Genomic DNA, 27,041 nt, shown 5'->3' with positions numbered 1-27,041 from the left:
GAGAGTTAGAATGCAATGCTGCAACGGGAAGGCCTTTGTGTGCCAAAATAAAGGGTTATGTGCTATCAGAGAGAGTGAACAGCAATATGTATTCTTTTATTTAGATTTATAAGCAACTTTCCCCCAAATATTCAAAGTGGCCTACAGTATTAACAATTTACAAATATACAATCCCCAAATCACAAAATATACATAAAGAGCCATATAAAGCAATACAAAGCAAAACACCGAAGTTAGTAAACTAGTAAGAAATTATAGATTCATTAACAAATAACAGCCAAAAAGTAAACTTGATCTGTTTGTATGGGCTGGAATTAAGGAGAGCTTGCAGTTCTAGTTTATGGTCAGGTCATTTTGTTCTCCTAATTCAGCTTCTGTTTTATTACTGTACGTGTAAGACAGAGAGTTTTCAATTAAACAACAAACATTGTTTTCTTATATTAACTTGTAGTTGAAAAATAAAAGGAGCAGATTAGCGCGTTGCCAGCCTCCATCGGCCTTGCGGGTCACGGCTTCGGTAAGCAGGAGAATTCCCCCCATCCCCGCCCCCGGATAATGGTGCCCCACCTGCTCCCCTCCGGCATCCCGGGATTGGCAGCGGAAGAAGCAGACATCAGCCCGACACACCCAGTTACCGCCCGTTCTCGTGCGGCCTCCTCAAGGAGCAGATGTCTGGTTCTGACTATGTGAAGGCCTCTTCCAGGGCACCTGTGGGGAGGAGGATGGACGTGGGAAAGGGCCAGGGTGGGAAGAGCCTTAAGGCAGAGCGAGAAGCCTGGGAGTTTTCCAGCTCTGCGCGTAGGTTTTATTTTTAACTTGTAAGCGGTGGCATAACCCTGGCAGGTGGCACAGCATTCCCCCCATCCCCAGTCAGACACCACACCATTTGCTATCCCATTTCAAGCTTTCATTCACCCGCATATATTAAGCACCGGCATTAGGATACTGGGCAACATGAACTCGTTAATTCTAGCCTTAACGCTAAACTTCCTGACAATTGAGAAATTAGGCCACAGCTTTGAATATCTTTTATAATGCAGCACTCACCGCCGAGGAGACTTTTCCTGTGTGCCCGATTTGTTATTCTCTTTATCACCAAATCTCCATTGTTCACCTTGTAACCCCCCCAGCATCAAGCCACGCCAGGCAAGATGTCTGGGACACCGGACAGCTGCGCTGGGCTGCCCCCGCCATTTTTTTATTTACCACATCCCTAATCCGGCTGCATTCCTGGCATGGGTCCTTTTATTATTTATTTTCTCACACCTTCCCCAGCACCCGTTATTTGTGATCTGGGTACTCGGGGCTATTATACCAAGCTAAAACTAACGCCCATTCCCAGCCCAGGCGTCCGCTATCTAATGGCACCTGAGCGCCTCGCCATTTTTCATCTTCCTTTTTGATTGGCCGCCCCTCCTGCTGTGACAACAAAAATCTACTCCGCCCCATTTATTAGGGATGTGCAGAAGGAAAATGTTCGTTGCTATTCGGTATTCGTTGCGCCGGGACCCAAATCCGTGGCATCTGTTTTCATAGGGGGAAACCCGATTTGTCCATTAGTTGCATTCGGTATTCGTTTTCCATTAAAGTTGGAAAAACCACAAAAAAACAACAACCCCATCCCAACCCTTTAAATGTAATTAACTACAACCCCCCACCCTCCTGACCCCCCCCCCCCCTAAGACTTGCCAAAAATCCCTGGTGGTCCAGCAGGGATTCGGGAGCGATCTCCTGCACTCGGGCCGTCGGCTGCCAGTATTCAAAATGGCGCCGATAGCCTTTGCCCTTACTATGTCACAGGGGCTACCGGTGCCATTGGTTGGCCCCTGTCACATGGTAGGAGCACAAGATGGCACCGGCTGTCCATTGCGCCTACCATGTGACAGGGACCGACCAATGGCCCTGGTAGCCTCTGTGACATAGTAAGGTCAAAGGCTATCGGCACCATTTTGAGTACTGGCAGCCGATGGCCTGAGTGCAGGAGATCACTCCCGGACCCCCGCTGGACCACCAGGGATTTTTGGCAAGTCTTGGGGGTGGGTGTTTTCATTAGTTTTTTTTTATATTCACTCCTTAAGACGCACAAAAAATTAGGTAATGATACGTTGCATTCGTGGGGGTTCGCCATGCATTTTGCGGACCCACGAATGCCACGAAAAAGGACCTATCCGTTGCGGATTGCGCATATGTTCAAAACGAATGTACATCCCTACCATTCATCTATTCTAAGCAAGGGTGTGGCGGGAGGGTGTCTGCATCTGCTGCCCCCTTCCTTCTGCCTTGCCACCGAGGCATTCAGTGGCTAACTTCCCCCATGCCTGCTCTTTTTTATCCCCTTATCTTCTGCACCCACCCCCATACTTGCCCTGAACAGCTGGCTCCTGCTGTGCTAATCCCCCTCCTGAATTTTGTTCCACCTTCTATTGTTTTACACCCCAGGGATCCCAATGGTTAGAAGATGGGATCCATCCCAACTGAACTGTGAACTATGGGGGTGGGTGAAAGCTGGAGCCTGGTGAGACACCTCTGGCCATCCTGGGTGGCCCTGGCGTTTTCCTTAGTGCAGAGCACCTGCCGCAGGTGAAGAGCTCCAGCTCCCTCCTTGTGGCTGAAATCCCACTTTCCACAAGGAAGCCCAAGAGGGAGTGCAGTCAGCGCAGGGCCTGGGAGCAGAGCATACGCCCCGGGGCTATCTGAGCCCCCCCCCCGGCTGACATGCCGTCACAATTCCCTGCCACTGCCACTGCCGCAGCACCTTGGCCCACCCCTTGCTTTCACAAGAAAAGGTCCACAGGGGGAGGGGAGGCTGAATGGGAGAGATGGAGGGGCAAGCAGCTAAGTTGTTTTTATTTTTCAGAGCTGCCAACGCTAGTACAGGCCCTGACTCCTCAAGCAGGGTGACCTTTTCATTAAGCCTATGCATGCCTCCTACTCAGGCCCCCGCCCCGGACTCGCCAACTGCTCCCAGGCTCCTCTCCACAAGTCTCAAAACAGAGGAGCGCTTTCCAAACCTTTCCCGTTGACTTCAAAACAAACAGCTTCACGATGTCTATAATGAATGTGCATGAGAAAAAAATTTGCCTTCAGTGGAGACTCCATATATATATATATATATATATATATATATATATATATATATATATATGAAAATTTACCTCATGCATATTCATGGTCAATACCCTGAAAACCTGCGAGGTCAACAGGACAGTTTGGGGACGCAGAAGGAAAATATGGAAATCCACCCGGGGGTGGGGAGGTGCCCTGGGGCACAAAAATAAAATATCTAAGTTGTACTAGCACTGCTTGTAAAATGCTATTTTGTTTAAGAGTCCGATGCTGCAAAATGCAAATCCCTCATTCGCAGGAGAAGTTTCAGAAATAATTGGCTGACAGTTAGCAGACCACATGTTGGTAATAAGCAGGCACGCAGTGCGCCCCTAATCCTTTATTTGTCCTTTAGGCGGCTCTGGGCAGGCTTTAAAGCTGACTCCCATTCAAGGGGAGGCGGCGGCGGCAGGCAGAAGGGAGGGTCGCTAAATTCCGCTCCCCGCGGAAGCCGCAGTCCGCCCCTGGCCGAACGCAGGCCGCAGCCCTTCCCCTCCTCCTGAGTCCCCCCCGCCCTCACCCCCACCCCTTCCCTAGCGGGCGGAGGCAGGTGCAGAGGGGCTGCGGTGTCTCAGCCGAAAGGCAGCAGCAGCCGCTCAGCCCCCGACTCGGGGCTGCCGGCAGGAACATAAATCCGGAAGGGACCGAGCTGCACGCGGCGTTAAATCTCCGCTCAGTGTCCCCCCCCCCCCCCCCCCCGGCTTCTTGTCACATTTCGCAGCGCTGGCCGAGACCCAGGAATGCGCCCCTCCTCCCCCCGACCCCTCTCCCTCTCTTTCCCCCCTCCGCCTCCGCTGCATTCTGGGTACAGAGCGCTGAAATGCAAAGATGGCTGAGAAACAGAAACACGATGGCAGGGTTAAAATAGGACATTACATCTTGGGAGACACCCTGGGAGTCGGCACCTTCGGAAAAGTGAAAAGCTGAGTCTCTTTTCTTGCGGTTCCTCCTCGCCTTGCCTTGTCACCCCCCCCCCTCTCCCTAACCCGCACCCACGGCGAGGCGGGGTGGGCGGCTGCGCGGAATTCAGCGTGGAGCGGCTCCAGGCTTTGCGGTGCTTTCTACGGAAAGAGCGTAAGGTGGCGCTCCTGGCCGGGGGTTGCTCGGCCGATGCCGTAGTGGGGGTTTGGCGAATAGGGGGGCATTGCCGCCGCCGTCAGGGAGCGGATCTAGCCAGGGAGAGCCGCAAATAAATATTGTAAGCGAGCCAGCCGGGAGGGGCCCCGCGCACCTGATCCCCCCCCCCCCCCGGGGAGGGAGACGTGCACCTGCTCTCCTATGCAAGCTCCCTGTCGCCACCGACCTAGATCCTGCGGAGGCGCCCTTCCTCGGGGCGCTCCGGTTTCAAAGTCACCAAATAAAGGTCACCGGACAAGTTGTAGGATTGGATTAATTTGAAACGTTCCTGACTAGTTTTTTCTTTTATCGGGGCAACTCCCAATAATAAAAAAAGACCAGGAAGGCATGCAGGGAAGGGATGTCCTTTGATTTCAATACTATTGAGGTTTTTTTTTTTTTGGAGGTGACACTGAGATGGTGTGAGAGGACCGGGTAAAGTCCCGGCTGTGGTAGATAATTGCACCTCCTTTGCGCTGGGTTGCCAAGGTGGTAAATTGCAGAACGGGACCGGGGCGATCCAGCATGCTTCTTCTAGCATTTGATCTCTGGCTATTCTTGAATATCGAAATCACCATAGTAGGTGAGGTTTGCACTAGAAAATCAGCTGACCTGCCCAAAAAAATAAATAAATGCTGAGGCTGCGAGCTGGTGCCTTAAACTGAGGTATTGCCATGCCGTCTTCTGACGGAATTATTGCCTCCTATACGGTGTTTGGTTTTAAATCATCGTCGAAGCTAGTCCTCGGACCCTGTCGTGTATCTGATTTATGCCAGACTCGCTGGAGCGGCAGAGCTTGTGGCTTTATTCGTTTTTTTTAAATTCTTTTTCTGTTTACGTTGCCCTTGAGTGCTGCCTGTTTGTAAGCGGGGGATGCCCTTCCCACTACCCAGACTGACGCTGGGAGTACTGGAAGTAGGGCACAGAGGCAGGGGTCAGCCTTCCCACCCGTCCCGAGAAAAGCTGCTGCCTCTCCAATGCCCCCCCCCCCCCCCCCCCCGAAAAGAAAAAGTTCCAAAATCGTTTAATTCGGTCTTTCTCTTGTCTTTCCTAACGAAATAGCGTTCCTCCCATTCGTGCATAATAACAGTTAATCCGAAACTCACCGGGTCTTTCACATTGGGGGGGGGGGGGGTTAAACCGGGAATAGAGCCTGTGCAACCATTTCAGTGGCCCCCAGGCCCGCCTCGGTGGCATCTGTTTTGAGCAGATATAAGCTTCACCCAAACGTCTGAGGTCTGTTTTACAAAAAGCGTGCGAAAGAGCTGTAGGGATGTGGCCCTTTGCATTTGACGCTGGCCTAAAACAATTCCCCCCCACCCGTGGCATTTCAAGGCACCGCACCCCCGAGGTCCCCGCGCTCCTGCTACTACTGACCAGGATTCGGATTTAGGAGCTGGCAGTGCAAACACATCTGCCATTGAAAAAAAAAGAAAATGCTAGGTTGCTTTTGTAAACAATCGTGACCTTAAGCACTTAAATATGAAAATAAAACTCCCCCACTGTATTAAGGTCAGGCTCAGGCAGACAGTCAGGACTACAGAAAGGCTCCTGCAGGAAACGCCGCCGGCGCACGTCATTAGCTCGCTGCCTCGGTGTTTTGCCAACACGCAACCTGGGCTTCATCCGCGCTAGGATTAGTGGAACAGATTCAGTGTCAAGACTGCGATTATCCGCCTTGCTTTGTTGACACTTTGGCTCATTTTAGCTTCAGTCAGTGGGTCGATGGTAAACACAAGCTGACAGGTGGCGGCCGGGTCGCGCCGTTGAGTTTGAATTAGTACATGGCTGTGTATTTCATTTGAAAATGATTTAGTGTATGCGGTTTGTTCACATCGCTGAAGAAGTTTTAGTGGGGAAACAAGATAAGAGATTCCTTGTACCCTGAATCTATTCGTTTAGTTGCTCTGGCTTCCTCTTTAAGTCTTATCCTAAGTCTGCTTCCCTAATTTTTTCCAATATACAAAGCAATCTGTTATATTTCTTTTCTTTTCTTTTTTTTTTTCCAGTACAAGGTGTGCACCTTGGATTATGGACATAATTCCTGTTTTGAAAACTGTGCTTCTTAGCTCCCCTTTGGCAGTTCTTGCAAGATTTACAGTAACATTGTAAATGTCGGCAGAAAAAGACCCAAGTGCGCCATCCAGTCTGCCCAGCAAGCTTTATCTATTTATTTATTCTTTGCATTCATTTTTATTCTGTTGATATAGTAACTGCCGCTCTGTGTAGGTTGCCCCAGTGCAGGTTACCTCTTATCTTCATTTCCATTCTTTAGCCACTAAGAGTCCTCTTGTGTTTATCCCAAGCTCTTCTGAATTCCATCACAGTTCTCGTCTTAACTACCTCTACCCGGAGGGCCTTCCATGCATCCACCACCCTTTCCATGAAGAAACCTTTCCTAATGTTGTTCCTGTGTCCACCCCCTTGGAGCTTCATATGATGACCCCCTAGTCCTACAGCTTCCTTTCCATTAGAAAAGGCTCGATTCCCATGCATCATTGATACCCTTCTCTTCGCCAGGATTTACATATTTAGATCCTTCAGTCTCATCTCATATGGCTTTTGATGCAGACCCCAAACCATTTTAATTGCCTTTCTTTGGATCGCTTCGATCCTGCCTGTGTCTTTTTTTTTTGTTTTAAGATACTTAGCACAGTACTCATAATTGACATGTTTACGTGTGATGCGTCTACAGTCTTCCGATTTCCTCAGATCTGTAACGGTGGGAATAGCTCAGTGGCAGGGGCTTTCATAAACAGTTGGACTTGACACCTCTCAGCTGGTGTGAAAAGAAAATCTGACCAAAGAAAGAGAATTGTTTTTTACATGCATTGGGGTTTAGAAGTTAAATAGGTGGCTCTCCTGGTAAACGCTACGCACCGATGTGCAGAAGGTCTCCAGTCCAATTCCTGAATTGGGTCTTCCTGTTCTCGCGATGGCCTGGCAACATTCACAACCCCCCCCAGCAGGGAGGGAGTCATGGTCGTTGCTCAAATGTGATGCCCAGTGGCCGGATTGAGATCCCATGATTGCAGGGTTCTGGCAGGAGAACTGGTGCATGATGGGAGAAGATATAGATTGGGGGGAGGGGCATCCCCAGGTTGTTGTGAATGAAGATTCATGACGCTAGATCCCAGCCCAGCTGGAAGTACAAAGGAGCAGGAGGAATCTTCTGCATCAAAAAGAAAATTAGTTGGTAAACATGATTAGATAACATTAAAGGCTTTTAAAACCGATAACATAAAAATCATAGATTCCGCTTTTATTAACTTCCCACTGAATTGTTCAAAAGCATTTGCTAGTACTGGAGCTTTATGAGTCCATGCACTTTCCTGCATTTCCAAGAACATTTGTTTCTCCTCTTCTGGAGACTACTGGAAACAATACTGCATCAAAGTTACTTTAAAATCAATCACATTTAAGTAAAGCATACCTTACAGTGTAAAGAGCTACTCTTCATTGATAACTTGTGATCATTTTTAGTACCTTAAAACTCTTTCAACAAGCAATTTCATCTCAGGTTCGAAAAGTACATTGGCATGCAGTGGACTGCTGGCAACCCATACAGAAAAACAGCAAAATTATCAAAAGTTGGAAACTTGTAAGAAGTAGTGCCCGACATCAGGCTTAGCTGGGAACATTTTAATTAGCTGGGAACATTTGCATGTGAACTAACGATGCTCTGAAATGGGTCCCCTTTATGGCGAAGGTTGTCACGTTCTTGTGCATTTTTTTTTTCCTTTAAAGGTACTCTTTAAATCAGTTGGGCAGTCGGCTTTCCAGAAGCTGCAATCCATTCAAAATCTGGCTGCTGGTGTACTCACCAGTCACAGGCATTGGGATCATATTAGCCCCAATACTGAAAAACCTTCCTTGGTTGCTTATCCAGTCTAGGATTACTTTCGAATGCATTGATGTTGACCTTTAAGGCATTACATGGCCAAGGTTTGTTCCTCGTACAGAGCTGCTTAGTTGGATATCTCCTCTCACTTGCTCCCAGATCAGCTAATTGGGGCACTTTTGTTGGGTCCCTCGCTTAAAGAGGTGAAACCTTCAAGAACTAGAGGAAGGGCCTGCTCATGTTGTGTACCTACATTGGACCCAGTCACCTGGAGAGCCTTCCTCACACTTCTGACTATTGTTCTGACGTTTGGTTGTTCCCTCAGGCCTACAGTGTTTTTATATTATGTGTTTTCTTGTACACCGCTTCCATCGTTATTCGTTTTTGGGAGATGGTTCTACACAATTTAATCACTAAATAAAAGATTATTGGATTTTAGGCCTCGTCCACCTCCATATTTGTTAAGGAGAGTTGCATCACAATAACAGAAGCTTAATTTGTACTTAAATTTCCCAATGCTGTAGCCTTCATGAAAAGCAATAAAGCAGATTGGCTCATCAGGTGCATCGTGAAAACAAAATTTAAATATTATTGCCTGAAACAGAATTAGCTACATTTCAGAAGCTGAAGCCCGGAGACGTGATGTTACTGCTCTCAGGTTTCAGATGTACCAACTCAAGCCTTCTTCCGCAGTTGTAGTCGGTAGATCAGTGCTACCCTTGCCCTTAGGCTTTTCTTTTGCCGAGTAGCCATGCCCTATCTTACAGATTGTCTCTGAGCTCAGCTGCAGGTCCTGCAGTATTTTCATGCTCCTGTCCTTCCCAAAATAATATTTCCTTATTCTAGATCAAGGCACCTTACCACTGATGTGCTCAAGGCATGGAATAGGAAATCAAAGCAAAAATGAAAAGCCCCAAATTACAAAAACCCTACACAATTTTATCATAAAACTGGAATAAATATAGTATCAAAAATAAATCAGAGTACAAATCACATGGATAATGTACGGAATTAAAAATCAGAACATTAGACTCAAAAAGGACAATAATTAAATAAATGGATGATAATTAACAGCGCTCTATAAATTACTGATTAATCTTTGCAGTTTGGTTGGCTTTCAAAGAGTTAATTCCTCTTAGTGAGTTTGAAGGGAAGAGTTGTTAACCCTCAGGCCCATACAATAAGGGGGGGTTTTTAGCGCATCCAAAACACGCGTCCAACCCCCCTCACAAAAAAACGAATAGCGCTCATCACATGTAAATGCATGTTGGTGAGGCTGTTAGCTATTCGCCCCAGATACAAAGCAAAAAAAAATGTATGCCGAATCCGCACATTTTTACACTCATAAATTAATGCCTCTGACTTCATATTGTGGTGATATTAAGTTGGAGGAGCAAAAAGGTTAAAAAAAAAAAGAAAGAAAATTGTGCCAGCGGTCAGATTAGGAAACGGGACGCTCAATTAACAAGCGTCCATTTTCCTAACCCGTGGCTGTGCACACATTAGGAAAACGCAGGCTTGTAAAATTGAGCGTCCGTTTTCCCAATCTGCTGACAGCCACCTTTCCTGGGCATCCGCTGCCAAGGAAGCACTAGGGGCGTGCAGTTATCCCTAGCACCTCCTTTTTAGTGTGACCCCCCTCGTTTAAATATTGTATCGGGCGCCCAGGAGAGGCTGGGCTTGCATTAGGAAAGCGGGCACTCAACACCGAGTGGCCATTTTCCACGCGTCTTTATTGCATCGGCCTCCTGTGCGTTACATAAGATCTTAACCTCATCCAAAAAACTAAGGTGAGGCAGACCTCAGCCCTTACCAGGATGAGCTGTTTCATCTTAGATTTCAGTGTGAAGGGTGTACTTAAACAGGATGCTGACGCTTTAATGCGCGTTACCATGTTTTGCGTTTGCCTTAACTCAAACATTCCTGCCCTGGGGTATAAATGCATAGCAGCTCATACAAATAACAGATAGGTTACTGCAACTCACATTCAGCTCTCTGATCTGTGCTATCTCACAGGTTAATACACTGGCAAAAACCTAACTAAACCTTGGGAATTGTTGAGAGTGAGATGCTTCCTGGACAGGCACTAGAGGTGTGCATTCATTTTGAAACATGAGAAATACAGTACAACAAAATGCTCCACTTGGTGTCATTTTAAACCAAAAAGAGAAACCCAATTAAACCCCACTAAGTGCCACCAAAATACAAAGGTTGGTCCCTCTTCCAGCCCTTCTCTGTTCCTTCCTGGATGCATGATCTTATTTTTGTTATTGTTTTAAATTGTTAATAATGGTGGAGAGATTTTTTTAGGGTATTTTAGGCAGAGTTGATTGGGTGGGGATGATATATTGGGGTTGTGTGTAATTTTGTATTTGTTATTATAAATGTTACATTTTAGGATTGGAAAGCGTTATATATTTGATGTTGTGAATCGCTTCGTTGCTGTGGGAAGAGGCGATAAATAGATGTAAATAAATGATAAATTAGAATAAATGAGCCCATCCATGGGGCTGAATAAATTGAAATGAGGCAGGAGTGATACCCAGTCGCTCCTGCCCTGCCGGGTCTCATAGTCAACATGGCACCAGCCAGCTGCATTTTGTTGCACAGAACGGTGTCGGTCTCAGGTCTGGCTGGCGTCATTTTGACAATAGGACCTGGCAGGGCAGCAGTACCTGGAAGTAGCTGCTGCCCACGTCAGCTTATTCGCTCCCATGGATAGGGTAGGATCTTGTGCCCAGGAAGGGCCGTTGAGGGGGGAGGGGATGGATTAGCTTTTGTACTTTGGTGGCAACTGAGGGGCTTTTGTGTGGAAGTAGAACTCTGCCCCTTTATTACTTTTGTTTGTTATGTTTATTTCATCTCGATGAAATGAAAAGAAACAAAATAAAGATGAAAATACAAACGATGTGAAAAAAAAAACCCCCAAATATTTTTTTTCCTGGGCGCATCCCTGTCCGGCGTGAAAGTGCACTACCATTTTAAGCTCTCAAAAAAGCAGTAAATAACTTCTCTGTGAAAAGTCCTTTCCTGTTTGATTTGCAGCTCGGCACACAGCAAAAAGACAGATGTTACCTCTGCGGCAGCCTCTGCAAAGACTCCCACCTCCCTGTATTTTGCCAGTTCACCAACAATGGCAGAGTCCCCTTAAGAAAATAAAATGTCCGTTTAAGGAAATCATTCCCCCCTGCCCAGTTTGTAGCTGGTGTTTTCCCATATCATGAGGTAATAAAAAAAACAAACCACCACACCTCTAAAATAAAGAAAAACCTCTAAAATAAAGGAAACTGAATTTCTGAAGTGAAACAAGAATGCGGTTCATGTGAGGTAGTTAGGTAGCCCTGGCTGCTGTATAATTGTAGATATAATTGGATGTCAGAACTTTCTAATGGTCCTCACACACACACACACACACACGTATGTTTGTAGTATGTATGTATTTTTGTACCCTGCCTAGAAATGTAGGTAGAGCGGGTTGTACATTTTTAGAATAACCAAATATGGCTGTGTTTCTGTTTAATTATCCTACATGACAGCTGTTAAACTGAAAGTTCATTCTTAAATGCAGGGTCGCTCTTCTCTTTCCTTTAGTTGGCGAGCACCAGTTGACTCGACATAAAGTGGCAGTAAAAATTCTAAACAGGCAGAAGATTCGGAATTTGGATGTGGTTGGCAAAATCAAGCGAGAAATTCAAAACCTAAAACTCTTCCGGCATCCTCATATTATAAAACTGTAAGTATTTTGGGGTTTTTTTTTTGTGCTGTTGTGTGTCCGCCTTCATGTCGGGTTTCTTTTCTGCGGCCCTGCTGTAGAATTCCCTCTGGCCCTTTGTGTTCTGCAGAATTTCCGAACTGAGTTAAGTGACGGAAGTGCATCTAGAGACCCAGGGTCTGCTTTGTTTGAAATTTGTGCTGGCTTCATGACTTGTGGGAGGTCACATATTTTTGCAAATCTTGGACAGAGCCTTGTGTTTTTCTTCTTTTGTTTAATTTCCTGATAAATTGTAATCAAAATGCGAACTGTTTAGCTCAAAAAGAAGCATGACAGGCCATAGGACTCCAGCTGTGCCAATGGGAAGTAAAAGCGGCTACGAATCCAGCTGTGGAAGAGGGAACAACAAGAAATTCTGGCCAGCAGAGAATTCATATATTGTTGTAAAACAGATCCATCGCAAGGGCAAACCTGGGCCACAGTCTGGATAATATTCAGTCTATTTCTAATATGTGTTCATTTAAATAATACCACGTTCTCTCTGGTGGTATGTAGGGTTATACATTGTAAATTGAATGTGACTTTACTAATTAGTAAAAGTTATTTTTCTGTAGTTTCAGGGCCTTTAACTCTGTATTGGGCCCATGAGGAATCTAAGGAAGAGAAGGTCAGTAAGGATTTGCAGGGCTGCTGAGGAGAGAATTAACAGCATTTTGTTTTCCGAGCCCGAAATTACAGAAAGAATGACTTAATAAACTCTTCTATCCTGAGGGCATCTGTGACCAAATTAGTCATATGAGTTATTGACCATGCTTGTCAACTCCATGAAAATGTACCCTCCCAGCCTAACTTTTTTTTTTTTTTATTGATAACTCATTTTATCATTGCCATTTTGTGCACAGGAGGAATTACCATGCAGAGATTCACTACTTTATCCCCCGAGTAGTCCTCTTCTGTCGGCTGTGGCAGCCTCTCAGAACCTGAGCCCGTGGCACCAAAGCCACGGGCCTTGTTTCTTCTGACATTTTGACACGAAAGTTATCTTTTCATATGTCTTTTTTTTTTTACTGACTGTCAGTAAATTTGCTGACAGTTGGCAACCCTGCTCATGACGGCAGCTGTGCAAGATGGCACATTGGCACAACCTATGTGTTCTAAGACTACACCTGATAATTTCAGATATGGGTGACGAGTGTGCCCGCGCAGGGGTCTTGTAGTGAGTAATCTCTCTTGAGCTGGAACATTCCACAGATTGACGGTAAAACCTACTGACAGGTTTTACTCGCATTAAATGCACTTAAAGCGGGGAATTGGGCTTTTGAAAATTGCTACGATAGTATGTTACATTTACATTTTCCTTTGAAAATTACCTGGTATGGCTTTGAGCTGCTTGGCAGCACTGTGAATTTTTCTGTCTTTGAAGGCTATATGGCAAAACACCGTATTTGGAAGTAACTGTTCTCTAGCCGGTATTAGTTAGCACGTAAGGAGGTGCACAACTGGATCTCTCGACTTATAGTGGTCCTTACAACTCTTAATTTACATGCGGAATTACAAAATAGGAAGGGTGTGTTCTCTGCAGTCCAGGGACCAGGTCCCGTTCAGGGCTGGATATATCTCTTGTTCACCCCTAGACAGTTTCTCCACCATTACCTGGCCTCAAGAATGCAGGAGCGTTACTGGGTGTGTGTGGGGGCGGGGGTTAAGAGACAACCCCCGCCCCCACACACACCCAGAACCCAGAGGTTCTGTGAGGTTCTGTCTGCTCCAGCCCAGTGGAACCTTCTCCCAAGCACCGCTCATCTTGGGCTGCAGCGTCCCATTGAATTCATCCCCGTGAAAGACACAGGATCGGTGGGCCAGTGGTCATTCTGTTATATAGTGCTGGGGATAACGCTGCCAGCCTGCACATCCCTGCACCTTTAGGGGGGGGGGGGGCGAGAGTCTGATGGGGACGCTGCTGCTGCTCAGGCTGAATGGTGCTTGGGTGAAAATGCCACTGGAGCAGAAGGGGGACATGGTTCCCCGTCAGCCCATTATCTCAGTGGCAAATCTAGGTCTGATTCTGCTAGAATATTGGACAGGGATCGGATGAAATTGTGTAGGACTGAAGGTAGATTAGGAGCCAGATATGGAGGCGACATCACGAGAGAGAGATAAAATAAGACCCTGTCTCCCCCAGAGAAGTATAGGCTGTCTCTTTTGAGGGCACCGATTTTTTGTTTCTTTATTTTTTTAGGTATCAGGTGATCAGCACACCAACGGATTTCTTCATGGTGATGGAATACGTATCCGGTGGTGAACTATTTGACTATATCTGTAAAAATGGACGGGTAAGCGAGGGAGAGTAAAGCTTAAAATAACCACAGGGCTCTGATTTATATTTTGAGTTTGGAGGGTGAGGCATAGTGGTCAGTAGGGCTTTCATTGTTCAAGGAGAAGACCATTTGGCTCTTAATGTTACCATCAGGCATCTGCGTTAGAGCACTATTGTTTCTTGTAGTTTTCAATGCCTCATATGTGTGTTTGTGTGTGTATATATAGATAGATAGTATATTGGATCTAGGCTTTAAATAAAATAAAAATGATATGTGAGTACCTAAAATGGTATATCTGTCAGAGAACCCTAAAATAGGGTAAGTAACACCACTAATGTTTTAAATGATTTGAAAGATGCTTAATGTTGCAAGCTTTATTACACAATGGCAAAGAATATCAAAACTATTCAAAAAATAATTTAAAAATATAAAATTGGCTCAATAACACACATCTATATTTATCAATTGCCCTAGTCAATCATTCCTCATTCACACCGCTTCTAAACTCTCTGTAGTGTCATGCATTTGTATATAAATATGCATATAAAACTGTCAAAATATTTACAAAGTGCTTGCAATGAAACAATAACACACTTGCAATAGAGTTGGACTTCAAGAAAGATACTTTGTGAATTGCAAATGAGTCACATGGAAGTTACCTTCATTAAAAAGGAGATACAGTTGAATCACAGTCCACTTTGTAATTGTTTCACAGGACTGTTGTTCCAATGATGTTTCTGTAGTCTGCTATAGTCTGTAAATGCATGACACTACAGACAGTTTAGAAGCGGTGTGAATGAGGAATGATTGACTAGGGCAATTGATAAATATATGTGTGTGTTATTGAGCCAATTTTATTTTTTTGAATTATTTTTTTAACAGTTTTGATATTCTTTGCCATTGTGTAATAAAGCTTGCAACATTAAGCATCTTTCAAATCATTTAAAACATTAGTGGTGTTACTTATCCTATTTTAGGGTTCTCTGACAGATATATATATATATATATATATATATTATATTTACCTAATAACCCATCTGGTCTAGCCTGAACTGCTCTGTGAGCATCCGCTTGACTGTATCAGTATACAAGAAACACCTGGATAGAATAGATCTCTGCAGGGTTTTTCACCTCTTAACTTGCTGTCAGCACATGTGCAAAAAATGTAGTGTCAGCTTGAAGAAGGACCGAGTACGGGGGTGACTTTGGAGCTGTAACTTATTTGCTGGTGGAACCCGGATGCACTGCAGAGGGGATGTCTGGGCTCCAAAGAGATTGAAGTAAGGCAATGTTGATAATTTCAACTCCTAAAGTGCCGATGGACATTAGGGGTCCAGTCAGTCAAATGTTTACTTCAGTTTCAAAGTTCCTCCAGGTTTATTAGTAAAAGTATCTCAGTACTTTCAATGGGCAAAACACCAGGACAAAATCTGAGTAAAAATGGAGGGACTATTTGATGCTTTTACCCCCTCGCCTGATTTTTGTCCGTTCCCAAGCATTTGTGAACTAACGGTAAACTCTGGGGGGAAAATTATTCGTATTCTGCCTTACATTTTACAAATCATTTGCCAGCGCTAAAGAAGAGTGGCTTAAAAAAAAAAAATTCTTGAACTGAGCCCGAGGCCCATGATTGACCGGTGATGCTGTGATCTGTGACGGCAGCGAAACTCGACTTAGGGCGGCTCGGCCGTAAAATGGGGTTTTCATTTCACAAACTCTCTGCAGTTTAACTGAGTTTCTCGTCGCGCGTGTTGAACGGCTTTTTCTTTCCTTCTTTCACGCCGCAGACACTGGCAGGAAAAGTGCTGCCTCGGCCTGCTCGCTAAAACAAATGGTCTCCCCTTGTGCTTTTGAAGGTGGAAGAGCTGGAGGCCCGACGCCTCTTTCAGCAGATCCTCTCAGCTGTGGATTACTGTCACAGGCACATGGTGGTGCACCGAGACCTGAAGCCAGAGAATGTGCTGCTGGACGCCCACATGAATGCCAAGATAGCCGACTTTGGTACGTGACCTCCCCCCAGAAGCCTCCTAGGAATGCAGCCAGCCAAAGGGTATCAGTGTAGTGCGTCTGCGCCTGACAGAAGCCGGAATGACTTACGGCCGGTAAAGTGGCTTTCCCCTCCTGAACAGTCAGTTTTATGCTTGACTTTCTGGAGGAGGTAAAGTGCTGCCGAACCGGCTGCATCTTGCATTGTGAAAGGAAGGGACATTTTACAGATGAGGAGGAAGAAGATTAGCCCCAGTTCTCAGGAATAGTCTCAGCAATGTGTTTCCCCCCCCCCCCCCCCCCCCCCGAGGCATATCTAATCTGCTCGTCCATAAGCAGAATGGCATTCACGGTTCCGTTCTGTAATTTGAAGTTTCCTCACCGTAACAGTGCCAGTCCCTTTGTTCGTTTTCCTACGTACCTTTTGATTAGGTTGCCCTGGAGCTGGGTATCATTTACTCAAGCTGTGAACGTGCGGAGGCACTGCTAGCCTGGGCTTCTCGTGGGAGCAGAGATGCAATGAGACCAAGTGTCCAGCAGTCAATCCTTTTTTTTTTTTTTTAACTTGCACCTCATTGCATTCTGGTACTTGAGGTCTTGTTTCTTCCATTTGAAATCAATGGTACAGATACCTAAATGCACGGGTGGGGGATGTGTAGAAATCCACGGCTCTTGACACCATGCCTCTCTGATATATGGACTTGTATCCCCATCAAGGTGAGGCAACCACTTTTTCAAGACCTTTTCGTGCTTGTATTGCCGTGGGGATGGAAGGAAAACTAGAATTAAAAAGGATTTTGCTTTCTGGATGTTCACGCTCTTTCTTTTCCAAAACATTTGCCCCTGGCTGCGTTAGGCGATATTTATACGCATCAGAACCTGTGCAAATATGGTTCTGCTCTTTTTTCTATCTCTCCCTTTCTGGCAGGAAAAGTACCTGTGTCAGGATTAATCTGTGCAAGTTTTACTTCTAGGGCTGTCAAACATGATGTCGGATGGGGAATTTCTGCGAACCAGCTGTGGGTCACCCAACTATGCAGCCCCTGAAGTTATCTCCGGCAGGTAAGGTGCCCCATTTTGTCACCAAAATATTTGTAAAAATAAAACATTCAAACACCAGTAGTACATAGATTTTCCCAAATATCAAGCTCTATTTCTTGCCTAGATTGCTTTTTCTTTTAGTCTTATTCCTGAATATCCTCACTTTTTTCTCCTAATATGTTTTATTTATTATACTGTTATCCTTTTTAAAATTAAAAGATTACATCCCTATTTGTTTAGTTTTTTATTTTGAACCTTACAGTTTCCTTCTGCTTCTTTTGTCTTATATCTCACTTGGAATCGGAGCTGGGAACTGGTATCATGCACCCTCATTTGTAACCACCCAGGGATTTTTCTTCTTCTGTTTTCATCTCCCCTCCCAGTTGTAGACGTGACTTCCCTCAGCCAGGGGCAGGGTGGGTGCATAAACCAGGGCTCATCCTGTAAACCCTGCAATCCGGCCATTAGGTGTCGCTGTTGCACGATAATGCACTCCCCCCGGGGCGGGGAACACAATGTCCACAGCATTCTCAGCCCACCTGGGGAGGGAGAGACGGGAGCTGGAAATCGTACCCATGCCCTCTGCATGGCAGTGAGCAACGCTGCACCTTGGCCAATCTCTTGAATGCACAGTTTCCTGAGTTTAGGGCTGAGCTTCTGTAGAATTTGGAATTTTAAATCCCAAAGAATGAATGAGATCTCCACGTTACAAAAGGGTTTTAAGCACATTCTTTGTGCAGAAAAAGCCACTCCATTCCTCCGTTCAACAAATGCCAAAAAATGTCGAACAGTCAAAGATGAAAATAAATCTGAACCCAGATTTCATCATGAGTAGTAGAGGTGTGCATTCGTTTTTGCCGAATTGGAAAATTTCAATGAAATTGTCCAATTCGGGATGTTTTGGGGAGCCCGAAAAATGATTGGTATTTTCAAATTTTTTCACGAAAAATTGTTTTTCAAATTAGTGCGTGCTAACTCCCGTTAGTGCGCGCTAACAAAAATGAACAAAAAGTAACAAAATCTAATGGTTTTTGTTAGCGTGCACTAAAGGGAGTTAGCGCACACTAACCCAAAAAATGATTTTTGCGAAAAAAAACCCCCAAACGGCAAAAAAACGACATTTTCTGCGGCGGCCGAAAAACGAAGAACGACACGAACACAAAAAACGATTTACATCTCTGAGTAGTAGGGTTTTTTTTGCTTTTAGTGAACCAGTTGTCTTAAGAAAATTATAATTAATACATACATTTGCAGCAAATAGCATAAAAACAAAAACAATAAAAAGCAGGCAAAAACAGAACCTGCCAGAGACTATTAGCAAGGCACCTAATGAGCTGGGGACTGACTGAACATAAACACCTCATCAAACAGTAAGGCCTTTAACTGTTTTTCTAAAAATTACAAGGTCATCCGCAAATCAAATTAGGCATGAAGTTGTTCATAGTGACAAAGCATTGTGGTTGCTGTGTTAGTCCAGTTAGATATATAGAAGTTAGGTGAACAAGCAAATTATAGGTGATATCCCCCTTTTTTTTTTGTTTGTCCCTGGTAGTTTCTCCTTTTCAACTCAGAATCAGGATTGGGATCCTGGCACCAGGAGCCTTCACTTGCATCTACCAGGTGGATTTTCCCTCTAGTTTTGATAGGCTCTCCTACCCATCGTTCCTCGTCTGGTCATTGCAGCTACTGTCTGGAGGCTGCAGGGCTTCTTTTGGGACCCTGTATCATGAGCCTCAAAGCTGGGTCCCTCTGCATGGCAGTGCCCAGGCTGGTGATAGCTCTTTATTGGACCAACTCAATGCATTTGTGACTAGCTTTCCAGAACTATGCTTCCTTCATCACATCCATACAAAATATGATTAGGAATGACATTGCTTGAATATTTGGGATGTTCAGTTGGAGGACAACTGCCTTCAGGAAAAAATAAAATTGGGGCTTTTTCTTATAGGTTGATCCTAGTACTTGCTGGGTGGTTATGCTAGCGGGGTGTGAGAAGGTGACTTCGGCAGGCTATGAGTTTAGCTCCTGACGAACAAAAAAACTGTCAGCAGTTTGTGTTTTGGGTGGGTTTACTGCCCTGTTGGGGTGCAGGTTTTTACTATGTATGTATTTTTTCCAATTTGTAATTTTTGGTGTTTTGATGTTAGATTGCTGTCAGAAGTTTTTGAAAGGGATCGAAACAGCATGAGTTTGAAATTTGTGAGCAGCGACTCCACGCATGGGCTGTTCATGCATCTTTCAATAGCATTCATGAATCAGTTACCTTTTAAAAGCCATGCAAATAAAAAAGAAATCTGTAAACAGTTATCAAGTGAATGCATGGGGAGGCGGAAGAGGTTTTAATGAGGTGGGGAGAAAGGTGAGGGAGTCAAACAGCAGAGTTTGCAGTTACAGGAAGATTGTGTATAGTACTGAGAAAATCGATACTTCTGTAAAAGTCCCTTTGTGTTCGTTTCAAACTGAAAGGAGTCTTGGCTTGTCACAGAGATCCAGCACTTGTCAAGAATGTAAAGTCAAAGCTAACATTAAAGGGGGTAATTTTCAAAAAGCTTTACATGCATAAACCTTGGTTTTATATGTGCAAATGGCCTTTGGAAAATTGCCCTGGGATGGGGGTGTCACTGTATACATAAAGGAACACACAAAGGCCATTTTGCCAATACTTTTCCTTGCATTGCAAAAAGATTTGGGAGGTAGGGTGTGGAGTCGGGGGGCAGGAATAGAATTATGCACGGACTTAAGTTTTGAAAGTATGCGTGTAAAATATACCCACAGAGTTACAGCTGCCCCTGAACAGGTGTAACTTTGGGCGTGTACCTTAGAGCCCGTTACACGCGCGCTCGCTCGCAAAAGCAGAAATCCTTTTTGAAAATTCTGGCTGAAGTCTGTGGGCAAAAAGGCTCTGCAGACTTTAGCTTGTGCGGGCGGTTTGAAAATGACCCTATTAAGGGCCAGATTTTGAAAAGCATTTACACACAAAAAACCCCCAGTTTTATGTACGTAAATGGGCTCTTGAAAATTGCCCTGGGGGAGAGGGTTGTGCACCTAAAAGTATGTGCAAAAGTCATTTGGTGTGCACTTTTACATGCGATAGAGAGAGGGGAGAGTTGGAATAGGAAAACCATTATTTACAGGCCTAGACGGTCATTTTTAAACATGTGCATGAGCTCACACGTGTGCTCGCTTGTCGGCTTGTGCTGAGGGACGCAGCTATTACATAACATACGTGCATATACGTGCAAATGTTATAAAATAACCTGAATATACGCACGTGTGCACAATTTTAAGTGGACGTGCCCCTATGCATGCAAACGCCGCATCTGCGTAAGTGGGGGAGGATTTTAAAAGACGCGCGCACCGACGCCATAACCAGTTTTACCAGTTCGTTCCCAGTTTGCCCAGGTAAGGGATAGGACTTCCAACCCCCCTAGTTTAATTGCCTCCCTTCTCCCCGGTTAGCCCCGACCCTTGCCAATCTGTGCATTTGTCTTTATTTTATAACTTGCAAATCACCCATCGCATTAGGAAAGCTAAGTGGCAGGAGGCTCCGGCATGTGCCTCTTTCCGGGCAGATTTCAGTGTGAAATCCAGGAACGCCCACTCCCCGCCCCTTTTCTTGGAACTTGTCGTTTGTGCAGGCAGCGGCATATACGCGTGCACTCGGGCGGCTTCTACAATCCGCTCGGCGCGTGCACACGGTTGCGCTTGCTTCGTGGCGGGTGTGGTATACCCGCACGCCCGCTAGTTTTCAAAGTGCGCTTCTGCACCTAAGTCTGCGTTGCAAATTTGGGCTGGAATCAGTGAGTGTGGCAGACTTTAGCTGGATGCAGGCTGTTCCAAAATGACCCTTCCCTATGTTGAACAAACCAATGTCATTTCTTAAGCACAGCCTGATTTCTCCCATGCATTACTAGAAGTCAGTCATCTATTTACAGGGCCATAATAGGAAGCACAAAGCTAACCCTCTGTACTCATAACATTTAGGTAAACCATTCCATTGTAGCCTCCAGGTCCATTTAAGTGTACTGGTGCCAAAAAAATAACCCCATAAAGTATCTATTACATGCAAACTGATCTCCTTCCAATTATTATTTTAATTTGATTAAACTGCAGACCTTGTCCCATAGCCCACCTACCAAAATAACACCCTCCGTCAGAAGTTCTGCAGTTCTTCACGGCTCACATGTGCAAATTAATTTAATGTGCGTAGACTCTAGTCTCTAGCAGGCACTGTGCATTATGCTGTAGATCTTTAAGAATTGGTAATTGAGAGTTCTGGGCATTTTGGTTTTTTTTTGAGTCAGCAGGAAACAGGTGAGCATTGAAAAGAATGGAGAATGCCTCCCCCCGTGAGAGGGTCACAGATGTACGGTGTAATTGCTCCTTTGTCTCTTCTCCAGGCTGTATGCAGGTCCGGAGGTGGATATTTGGAGCTGTGGCGTGATACTTTACGCCCTCCTGTGTGGCACTCTCCCATTTGACGATGAGCACGTCCCCACCCTGTTTAAGAAGATCCGCGGAGGAGTCTTCTATGTACCGGAGTACCTTAACCGTTCGGTTGCCAGGCTTCTTGTGCACATGCTTCAGGTTGATCCCCTCAAACGGGCTACCATCAAGGACATCAGGTAATGACAGGTGCCAGCCCATAACGGATTAAAACCTCTCCTCGTCATCCTCCACCCCCTCCCCCGTCCACAAGCTGCAGGAAAATTAAAAAGCAACAGGGTTTTGTCTTGAAGAAACTAAAAGACATGTCTGGGTTATCCAGTACTGCATAGGAAAGAGCAGGCACCCACTAAGTTGTATGGAAAATGACAGCCACAGGTACTTTCTTTATGGATGTAGATAGATGTTGATGTGTATTATAATAATAATCACTTTTTATCTGTCTAGGACAGTGATGGCCAACTCCGGTCCTCGAGAGCTACAAACAGGCCAGGTTTTCAGGATATGCACAATGAATATGCATGAGATAAATTTCAATACAGTGGAGGCCATGCATGCAGCTCTATCTTATGCATATTCACTGTGGATATGCTGAAAACGTGGCCTGTTTGAGGCTTTTGAGGTCCGGAGTTGACCACCCGTGGTCTAGGAAATGTAAGAGGCTGCAGTACCAGCACTGGCCACGCGATGTCTTTGTCTTGAACATCAGGCTGTGGGATCGTGGCCCTGGAGTGGGCTGCCTCAGAGACAGCCATGGCGGTAATGTGCAGTGGGCAGAGTGAGTGCTTCCAACGTGGACTGTGATGCTGGGGAGGCAGGTCACACTGGCGTCAGCAGTGCCAGCATCAGCAGGAGGAGACATTGGAAGAGCTGAGAAAGAGGATTGGCCATGGTTGGGAGTATGAGAGAGAGAGAGGATTGAGGAGAGGGGTGAGAGAGGAGATTGCCTTGGGGAGTGAAAGAGGGGATTAGCTGGATGGAGGGTAAGATTAGATGGACTGTGTATGTGTGTGTGAGAGAGAAAGGAAGAGAGGGAATTGTTGCCAGTGATGTATATGACACTAAGGGTGGGTGTATATTTGAGAAGGTTCCAGGGATGGGGGTTAAGAAGATACTAGGGATGAGGTTCAAAGGGAAAGAAAGAGTCCTGTGGGGAGGGAGCGTGAGAGGAGGTGGGAATGCAAAGGGGAAGTAGGACAAATCCTGATCCTCCCTCCTCTTCCAGCCTGGATTCTCCCCTGAAGTGTCGATTCTGTTAAAGTCTTCGGTGAAAGGAGAACTAGAGATTCTGTATTTACAGACATATTATTTCAATAAAAATACTAATTTGACTACAAATTCTTTGTGGGTATCTGCTACTAGTGTCATATTTCTATATGATCAATCAAGCAGTCAACTTGGCTAAGCAAGCTAGTCATGCTTAATAATTCTGCACATTGACTATGTCATGCAGTAGAATGGATGTTATAATTTGGAACGTTATCACCCCAACAACTAGAAGGGAAACTGTCTTCAAACTGAATTGAAAATAACCTGAATGGAATATTCCTGTCTTGAACGTGGACTTAGAATGACCTTTATCTTGCATGTCAAGCTTTTACCCTCTTCCTGAAAGATGATGCAGTGTTGGACTTGTTTGCTTTCTCTCTTTTCACAAAGCGTAGACTGAACACAAAGGAGCTTCTTGGGTAGTGAGTTAATTCTAAAGACCCAAAACAGTATGAAAGCCTAGAGATTAATGTGTCCTGAGGGGAAATGGTTTGCTTTTAACTAGATTAGTTTTCAGAAACAGCTCACAATCATCTTAATGTACAGAGGAGCTACTTCACCTTGAAGTTTTTTTTTTCTGGCGTATTTCTAACCTCTCACTTTTTGAATGGCGCAGAGTTAGAGAACTGAAAAAAAACTGTTAAAAATGTTCTGAATTTGTACTGTAGATGAGATTTGTTGAACTGTGCAGATATATAACATTGCCCATCTTAGAGCGCTGGATCATATCTTCATCTACTCTTTATTTCTTGAAGCCAACTCTATCAACTTTAGCAGTTTCTCTGTGGGTGAGAGCTGATCTTTTCCCTATCCCTAGCTAGGCTCCCCATGGGACCTAGACTCAGAAGAAGTCAGTGTTGTTCTGTGGCTTCACCTCCTGCATGGGTGATGTCACCATGAGCCAGCGTTACTCTTCTTAGCGATGGCCGCACTGGCTATTCTCTGCCAATGGGGCAGCACCTAAGGGTGCACCAATGGGCATGTCCCTTTAAGCACCCCTTTTAAGTGCATTCAAGTGTTTTTGAAGTGATGGTGGTCTGTAAACTAATTGATTTTTTTGTTTATCTCTCTTGCTCTGCCACGATTTGTATTTAAGCAAATTAGTGGGTTCTGAGGGGTGCTTTATGCTATTGTTTCAGGGTCAGGGCCTTTATGAGGCTGCAGTGTTGTAGAAGGCTTTGGGGGGCTAAAAGGTCTTCCCCTAACTATTTCATTTATCCTGTGAGATTCTCAGTTTTTCCTCATAAAGATAATACCTCTGGAACTTTGGCGATAGTATATACAGTATTAATGCTCATTCAGTATGCAACAAGGTCCCTCATATTTAATTTGTTGATTGAAAATAGAATTGATATACTTTGTATTACTGAGGCTTGTGTTTAAGATACTGCTAAAATAATTTTGATTCAATTAATGGCCTCAGACCTTAAAAGTTGAGTATCAAGCCTGCAAAGGGAAAAGGGGAGGTGTAGTATTTATTTATTTATTTATTTTTTTTAATTAACAATTTTATTGCTGTGGTAGGTAAGCAGTAACATATAGAACATATTAAAACACAACAGCAAGCTATATGATAAGCAATAATATACAATACACCATAATATGATTGAGAACCAGAATTTGATTGAGAACCATAATTTCCCCCTCCCCCCTCCCACCCGCATGTAGTATTTATTTTTTATATCTTCGCTGGCCCTCTTCCATGTCTTAATGACATTGAAGTACTTATTCTCCAGTTAGGTAGTTGGAAGCTGACTTTATTTTATCGCCTATGATTATTTTGGAAGAGACTCGAGAAAATTAATGGACTTTCTCTCTAAGCTGGCTATGGGGACTCAAGAATTATTACTGTTAGGAGTCTTTAATTAATTAACCCCTAGTGTCGCCTTTTATTTTTTGTATGAGAAGGGAACTTATGTAATGTATGACAAATAATTGTAAATCCCCACACCTCTTATTATGAATCTTTTCTTGCGCAATACTAATTGACCGTCATAATAGGCGTCATTGTGTGACAATCCATGCCAATTCAATCACTCTGCCTTATATATAATCATGGGTCAGTCCATATAATTTTTTGATTTTTCAATACTTTAGTGCTCCGTGTTTTAAAATCATCCTTTAAATATTCACTTCAGTGTTCACTGTATCAATCTTCACTGTGTTTTTTTAACAATTTAGAATAATCTTCATAATGCTTAATGATACTTAGCTTTTGTTAGATGTATTTCTGCTAACAGCCCGAGTTTCTTCGATGGACACGGCAATATTGACGGTCAATTAGTATTGCGCAAGAAAAGATTCATAATAAGAGGTGTGGGGATTTACAATTATTTGTCATAGGAGTCTTTAATTTACATAAATTGGGAGATGAATTTCTGAGTGCTCTGACTATCTTGGGCCTGGAAAGGTTGAGTGCAACTCTTTCTGGGGACATATATCTGACCTGTTGTTTTGTCTTGATGTTGCCATCTCTGTTGATAAAATCTCCAATATTTCTGTCAGAAACTGTCCCTGGTCAAATCATTGCTTGATGTTTTAATAGGTCTTCTTCTGTCTTCCCTATTGCTAAAATGTATCATGGTCTGATTGATGTTAGTAAGTCTGAAGACAGTTGGCACCAAATTACTGTGGATGTAAATTTTGATAATGTTACTTCCTTAGCCAATTCCCATCCTAAATTTTAGTGTCTAGCATTAGATGAGGTTGCTCCTTTAAGGATAGCTGTGTAGATGCCCAAAAGGTACCTATCCTTTTGGTACAAGGATAGAAATGCTATTGATGTAGCCAAGACATTTTTTTATACTGGCAAGGTCAAGGCCTTGTTAAATCAGCCACACAAATTGTTTACCTTGGTATGGTGTTTTCCAGCCTTCTCCTGGTGGCATACCTAGCCCGTCAGGTTTTCAGGATTGCCACAGTGACTGTGCACGAAATATATTAGCATACATTGGAGACTCGGAGTATGCAAATCTATTTCATGCATATTCCTTATGGATATTCTGAAATCCATCCGGGTAGGTGTGCCTCCAGGAGAGGGATAGGAAACACTGCCTTAATAGATAACTTATTACAGGCTAATCCAGATGAACAGAATCTGCCATCTCTTGACTGTGAGGTATTAGCTGATTGTTTTTTAATGTTAAGACTGTTTGTTCTAGCTGTAAGTGATGCTCAATATTCTCCTGTTTCTGACTCTACTAGATGGGAAAATGTTTCACCTGTATTGTTGAATCAGGTGGAATATTTTGATCGCGATGAAAAATACCAATTGCATTTTGGATCCTCGTCCTTCAAGTTTGATTAAGGCAGTTAGATCAGTTTTGAGAGATGTCCTTCTGTTTCTGATTAATAAGTCTTTACAGAAGAATTGTATGCTCCACCCTCCTACAGTTTTTCAAAAAAGCAGTTTTATGCCCAGTTGTGAATAAGACTTCTCTGGATGCTTAGAATCCTAATAACTATCGGCCTGTTTTCTAGGGAAAATAAGTGAACAAGTTGTACTTCTTCATCTACAAGATTTTTTGGATAAACATGAGATCTTTCTTCAGTTTCAGTCAGTCTTTCGTAAAGAACATAGCGCGGAGACTCTACTAGTCTGCCCTGCATCAAGTAAGAGAAAGACGGTAATCAGGGGAGAGCATTTTAACTAGCTTTATTGACATCTCTTCAGCTTTTCCTACCCTTAACCCTGATCTTTTGTTATGTCTTCAACTGTTAGGTACTGGTCCTCAAGTGGCTCAGTGGTTCCAATCTTTATCTGATAAGTTTCAATAGGTGCAAGTAGGTGTTTAAGCTGTTTTCTTGGAAAGCTCTTAAGATTGGAGCTCCACTGGATACAACTCCACAGTTCTCTTTGATATTTTCATGATATTTTCATGAAACCAAATAAGTAGCTCCTTGTTCACCTCTTTGGTTTTAGAATGACAAGATTTTTGAAAAGTGGTCCAAACCCTGGTATTTGTCAGGGCTTGACTACTGTAATGCTGTTTATGTAGGATTGATGAGTTTGTTAGTGCAAGTACTACAGCTTTTACAAAACGTAGTTACCGGGTTGGTCTCGGGGACTCTTTATCATGCCCTTATTACCCCAGTTCTTTTTAAACTCTATTGGTTACTAGTGATATGGCGCATTAAATTTAAGTTATCCATTTTAATTTTTTGAGCTGTGATCAGATGGGTCCTAATTATTTGAAGACTTTGATTC

The 27,041-nt window shown here is 44.1% G+C and overlaps 1 protein-coding gene across 2 annotated transcripts in view; it reads left to right on the top strand.

Moving 5' to 3' along the window:
- The first annotated feature begins 3,843 nt into the window (after window positions 1-3,843).
- Window positions 3,844-27,041, top strand: part of PRKAA2 (protein kinase AMP-activated catalytic subunit alpha 2) — a 35,033-nt gene continuing 11,835 nt past the window's right edge. The window contains exons 1-6 of one of the 2 annotated variants that reach the window (XM_029618080.1): window positions 3,846-4,027; window positions 11,654-11,795; window positions 14,014-14,107; window positions 15,949-16,093; window positions 17,053-17,140; window positions 21,520-21,744. In XM_029618080.1, the coding sequence (XP_029473940.1) occupies window positions 3,934-4,027; window positions 11,654-11,795; window positions 14,014-14,107; window positions 15,949-16,093; window positions 17,053-17,140; window positions 21,520-21,744 (788 nt within the window). In that variant the 5' untranslated portion in view covers window positions 3,846-3,933. Of the gene's footprint in view, window positions 4,028-11,653; window positions 11,796-14,013; window positions 14,108-15,948; window positions 16,094-17,052; window positions 17,141-21,519; window positions 21,745-27,041 lie in introns of both variants that reach the window. The other variant, XM_029618081.1, reaches the window with a different exon arrangement.

Source organism: Rhinatrema bivittatum, chromosome 10 (assembly GCF_901001135.1).
Source record: "Rhinatrema bivittatum chromosome 10, aRhiBiv1.1, whole genome shotgun sequence".
Lineage (NCBI taxonomy): Eukaryota > Metazoa > Chordata > Amphibia > Gymnophiona > Rhinatrematidae > Rhinatrema > Rhinatrema bivittatum.
Note: the sequence above shows the minus strand (reverse complement) of the source record. Positions and strands in the feature narration are given on the sequence as shown.